Raw genomic sequence first — 5,635 nt, 5'->3', positions numbered from 1 at the left:
CGGACCCTTGACCGGCCCCCCGCCCTGACGCACTGTCACCCTTACCTCCTTGCACCCAGCCCTGCACCCGGTTGCCCCCCATGACCTTCAACCGTCCCCCCTGCAATTGACGTGCGCCGGCCCGGGCCACTCGGCCTCCTCTGCGCGGGCTCTGCCCTGCCATTGCTTGCGCCCCTCCCCTGAGCACGCAACAGCCCCCGGGCGAGCCACCCCTTAGAATTTGCTGCGTGCACAGAGCAGCGCCGCCGCGCCGCACCTGCTGTAACACGGCGCCTCAACCTGTCGAGTCTTTAGCCAGGTGTGGGCTGCAGGGCGCGCGTGCGGCCGCTGGTGACCAGCCGGCTGCTGCTCCAAACTAGAACAGGCTGCCTTTGCAGCGGTGCCGGTGTCTTTGCAGCTGCCACCTGTGCTGACGCAGCAGCCGGGACTGTATGTATGCAGCTGTAGCCAACGGCGGCAGCGAGCACCAGTCCACAGCAGGCATCGCTGGCAGCAGGCAAGGCCCAGGGAGTGGAGGTGATTGGGTCAGCGGCAGCACCTGCGGCTGCAAAATAAGCCATGCGTGCTTAGGGTTAACCTGAAGGTGCTTGCACACGGTTAAAATCAAACTGCAGCAGCTGTTGAGGCCAACCCCCGTGCGCAGTGGACCGACAGCAGCACTGACGGTTACACAACTGATTACACCGTTTTGCATACGCCACAAAACCCCTCACTTGTCAGTTCTGGCCCAAAACGTTGCCTTCATTTTTTCATATGTGCGTGAAAAATGTCCGTGCAATTATCTTTAGGATGTCAGCTGGTGCCCAATCAAACAAGGGCAGCGCGGCAACCGTCGCACGCGCGCTCAAACCACGCCCACCCACTTGCTGCCCTCGCGCGAGCGCGGCCCGCTTTGCAGTCGGCAATATCTGTAGCTTGTAAGTACTTGCACCAATATCTGGACCTACTAGGGTTGTCCATCTGTGAATTCACCGTGCTGCTCCCCACCCACGAAACGGGCGGCGCAGCGCGCGGGCCTCAAAGGCAAAATCGCGTCGCGACGGCCAGGTGCTGCTTGTCTGTCGGCGCGCGCGTGGCACTCGCCCCTCGGCTTGATGTGTGTTGTGTGCATAGGGGGAAGGGGGGGTCATGTGCCCGCAGCGACCTTCAAATCACCAATACCCCCGGGGCCATGCTTGAGATGTGGAGTCGTCCGGGAACCTCGTGAAGCCCGCACAGCAGGGCTGGTGGGCAGGGTCGCGTATTCTTGGCCTGTCAGCTCTTTTTTCTCTTGTAATGAGCGTCATCAGTCCTTCTGAGCTGCATTGAAGGCCGCCAGGATGCCCTGGGGGTCAGAGGGGGATGCGCAGGTGTTGGCAGACCACAGACACATTGGGAATGCGGGGCTGGTGACTCTGAGACATGCTGGGCGTGACAGCAGGGGGCTGCGCGGCCGTTGGCCCTTGCGACATCTCATACCACCTGGCCCGGCAGGCGGGCCGCAGCCCGCCTGCAGCCCGCCCTCGGACACGGCGCAGAGAGGCGTTGTAATTGAGGCAGGGTGCCGACCAAATGCCACGGCCTGGACTCCTGCGCTTGAGCTCACGCGGAGCCCATCCCTGTAGCCGCACGTACAGGCAATTGTGCAAATCACACGCGTATTGGGGCACTCACGCACACGCACACACACACACACACGCACACACCAACACACGCACCTCGAGCCTGTGCAGGTCGCTCAGGCTGAGTGAGCTGGTGTTGAACACCCGCAGCTTGGTCTTGTCCGCCAGCTGGGCCAGGTTGAGCTGGGCCAGAAAAGGATTGCATGTGGGAGAGGGCAAGATTGAATCTGAGCAGGTTCTGGTGAGTGGAAGTGCTTTGCTTTCTCTTTGTGTGTTTTGTTCGTGTTTTTGTGTGTGTGTGTGTGCGTGTGTCGGCTGTGCCTCCTAAGTGTGTATCATGTCTCTATGATGTGTGTTGTTTATACGAATAACACCTGCTTCTTCGACGATGGCATCGCTGTCATGCTCTCAGGGTGTCCACGCGTGTGCATGCCCCGCTCCACCCCCAAACAGACACACGCTACCCCAAACCCCGGATGCAGCAAACGCCCGTCGTCATCCCACTTTGTCTCAGCAGCTAGCGGCGCCGACGGCGCGCCGGGGCAGCCCCCGGGCCACACTGCAGCCGCCCGAGGTGTGCCAGTCGCCTCACCGAGGGCAGGAGGTCTCCCAGATTGAGGTTGGGGTGCGGTATGTTGAGGCTGAGGCTGGGCACCTCGGGCTTGGTGAGGTTGAGGGTGAAGGTGGGGAACTTGGCGTGGAGCGCCTCCAGCACGGGGCCGGACAGGGCGGTGGCGGTGCCGTTGATGAACGACTTCACCTGGGGGTGACGGGGGTTTGGTGGGGGCAGTGGGGTGGTAGCGGGTGGTATCGGGGGGTTTTGGGCAGCGTGCTCGTTACGAGGCAGGGGCAAAGGGCACTCATCCACACACGGTGGACGCAAGGGCTGGGACACCTCTGCAAAGTGCTCAAGACAGCCTTTCGCATCTGGCACCGCGTGGTCGTGAGTGCAGCTTCCCCATCGCTTTTCGCCACGCATGAAAAGTAAGTGCTGCTCAGGGTCCCGCCGCTCTGGTCGCAGGGGCTGCCGTTGCGCGAGTGCTTAAACCGAGAAGCAGCGCAATGCGAGACGCTGGTAGGCAGGGCCAGCGGCGCGCCAGACGGCCCGGGCCTGCTTTACAACCCTCCCTCCCCTGTCACCTCGTCCAGATGCGCCTTGAGGTCGATGGTGGGGATGGTGACGGCGGGGATGTGGGGGATGGTGAGGTTGGGCTTGAACAGCTCCGTGATGTTGCCCAGCAGCTCCACCTTGGCGTTGATGAGCTTCCCGACGTCTGTGCGGCGCGCGTGCGCGCGCGCGCGTGTGTGTGTGTCTGAGAGAGTCGAAGGGGTGCTGGGCAAGTGCGCGCGTATGCCTCGCAATGCACAGCACGCACAGCTTGCTGAGCGCAGAACCTCCTGTGAAGAGCTGCATGTCCAACCAGCCGTCATGGCCCAGCACAGCAAAATGGAGGCCGCCCAACAGAAGTGCAAGGGCGGCAGGCCCTGCAACGGCACGCCAGGATTGCGCACCAGGCAGGTCAAACTTGGGGAGCGCAAAGTTGAAGCTGGGGAGGTCGGGCTTCTTGAGGAGCTGCGAGTTTGGAGGGGTGATGGGGTCGTACATAACATGAATATGAATCCAATTATGTCCCGTAAATATGCATTCGGTGGAGCGAAAGGTGGAGGCAAGTGGAAAAGGCAGGCGACAGGAGCGGGTGCCCAACGCACCTGCACATCGCACACGGCAGAGTCCTGTCAAGTTTTTTGACATAGCGTGCGGTGCGCGGCCCGAACCGCACCTCGCACAAGGGGCCAACGCAAGGCAGGGTCTTGCCGGCCTTGCAGTTGCAGATGGTCCACCTGCGAGCAGGCAACAGCGGGGCGCATCGGTGCTTGGGGCGACAGCACGACATGTGCCTGCGCCTGCATGTGGAGCCACACCTTCTCAGCCAATCGTCAACGAACAAGCACAAACGCATGCACACACACAGTAAGGTAGGGGCTCACAGCTTTCCGGCGTACGCCCCGTTGCTGTCCCAGTGGCCAAGGGCATTGAGCGGCAGGCCGCCGGGGACGGGCTGCAGGCAGGGCAGGCCGAGCCAGGCCTTGGCGTCGGAGTCGACGTCCTCTGAGAGGGCCGAGACGGTGCCGACGCAGGCACCACTGATTGGGTCGCCGACGCAGCCCGGGACTGCGAGCTTGCAGCCGAGGTTCTTGCACTTGTTGAACTGCAATGGTTGGGGCAAAAGGAGGTGTAGGATTGTGCTTAAACGTGTGGGTCAAACCGGGGCAATGCACCAGCTAGCAGTCAATGGCCAGGTCATGCAAATGCCCAACCAGCACCAGCACAACCGTCACTTCCATGCGCACGGCCGCAGCGCCCCCCATTTGAAATCATTTGGCGCCGTCGCAGCCGCATCTCCCCCCTCTTGACCCCTGCCAGCCTCACAGCCCGGCCTCGCACTTTGGCCTTCGGCCCCCAATCACACCTTGTTGTGCAGGAACCCGTTGTTGGTGCCCCAGCAGAAAACGTCCTTGGCCATCACCTCAGACCCCAGGCCGTTCAGGTGGCACAGCGGCTGCGGTGGTGGGGCGTACAGAGAGGCGTTGGAAGAGCGGTTGGGTCTCATGACGGGAAGAGAGCGGTCCTCGGGCCCTGACCTGAACGCGCTACTGTAATACTTGCGCAAATGGTTGCAGACGACGGAAGCTTCCCCCCTCCAACTAACACACCCGCCCAACAGGCCTGCCTGTCTGCGGCCTTGGAAACAGCCATGTTCCTCATGCCGCACCAGTTGCCCAACACCCCTCCTTTCCATCGCGCACCTTCTTGCACTTGCCGGCCGACACGCAGCATCCGCCGATGCACTGGCCAGAGGTGAACGGGGTGATGGCCGGGCAGAATGCGGAGCCCTCCTTGGCGGTGACGTCACACTTGTCCTTGGCGGGCGGGCAGAGAGGCTCAGGCTCAGGCTCAGGCGCAGGCGTAGGCTCAGGCTCGCCGGGGGCGCCGGTGGGTGTGTTGACCTCGGGCGGGGGCTTCACGACCGGGACGCCAACCTTTGGCGGTGAGGGGCTGCGTGGGGGCGGATGCAGAAGCAGGCAAGTGGAGGGTGGGCGTGCGTCCTCGCTTGGAGAAAGGGAAGGTGATAAGGAGTCAACCAGTGCACTTTGAGTGCGGAATGCAACCCCAAAACATCCTAGACTTCACGCAGCTCTGCACAGTCTGAATACGCCAAGCACCTGTTGCCTATATCGCAAACCGTTGTGTGCACGCATTCATGCACACACATGCGCCATGCAAATGAACGCACACAGCTATCCTCCTGGAAAGCTACACACAGACACACAGTCTCGTGCGCGCGCGCACACACACACACACACCAAGCACACACAGGAGCAGGCAAGGTCACCGGGAGGCCCCTCACCAGACGGCAATGCCCCAGACAAACTGCAGCTGCTGCAGGCCGCCCTTGGACGGGGTCTTCCCGGCATAGAGGTCCTCGTAGCCCCTGACAGCTGCCAGGAAGCCGCCCGGCTTGTTGGCGGCAGACTCCTTGATGGGAGCCGTGCTCTTGGCATTGCCGATGGCCACGCTGTTGCTGGTCTTGTTGGTAAAGATCTTAATCCACTCGACACACTGCGGCGAGATGGGGCATGATAACTTCATTGATTGCCCTGGCTCACAATCCTCTCAAGCTGACGAGGCGCATGCAAAAGAGTCGCCGAGCCAGTACCTGTGGGTGCTGTGCGGACTGCCCGCCTCAGCGAATGCACACTGCTAGTTGCACTGCCCTGACTGCACCAGCAAGCGCGGTAAGGCCGCATGAGGAGCCCAGACTGGCGCGGCACCCCGGCCCCGGGCTCCTCCCCGACCTTGCTGCTGGCCTCCTTGAGCTGTATCTTGGTGATGTGCTCGTAGGGGGCCAGCGTGATGGACTGCTCAGCCAGGTTCTTCTCGGTCCCCAGCAGCTGGGCGTGCTTCGAGTCGTAGCCGTACGTGGCCTGGGGGACGACGACGGCGTGACAGCGCGCGTGACGCAGGTGAGGGG

At 62.2% G+C, this 5,635-nt stretch overlaps 1 protein-coding gene across 1 annotated transcript; it reads right to left on the bottom strand.

The window, feature by feature from the left end:
- Positions 1–1,285: 1,285 nt before the first annotated feature.
- On the bottom strand, positions 1,286–5,253 carry MNEG_13003 (hypothetical protein; the record flags this gene model as incomplete). The annotated part of the gene is made up of 10 exons (XM_014038525.1): positions 1,286–1,324; positions 1,698–1,784; positions 2,194–2,361; positions 2,742–2,875; positions 3,114–3,174; positions 3,383–3,443; positions 3,591–3,811; positions 4,073–4,162; positions 4,410–4,659; positions 5,012–5,253. The coding sequence occupies 10 exons, from the start codon at positions 5,251–5,253 to the stop codon at positions 1,286–1,288; spliced, it is 1,353 nt and encodes a 450-aa protein (XP_013893979.1).
- Between the last annotated feature and the right edge of the window lie 382 nt (positions 5,254–5,635).

Source organism: Monoraphidium neglectum (genome assembly GCF_000611645.1).
Source record: "Monoraphidium neglectum strain SAG 48.87 unplaced genomic scaffold scaffold03565, whole genome shotgun sequence".
NCBI classification, from domain to species: Eukaryota; Viridiplantae; Chlorophyta; class Chlorophyceae; order Sphaeropleales; family Selenastraceae; genus Monoraphidium; species Monoraphidium neglectum.
The sequence above is the reverse complement of the archived record's forward strand: the minus strand, read 5'-3'. Positions and strand labels throughout refer to the sequence as shown.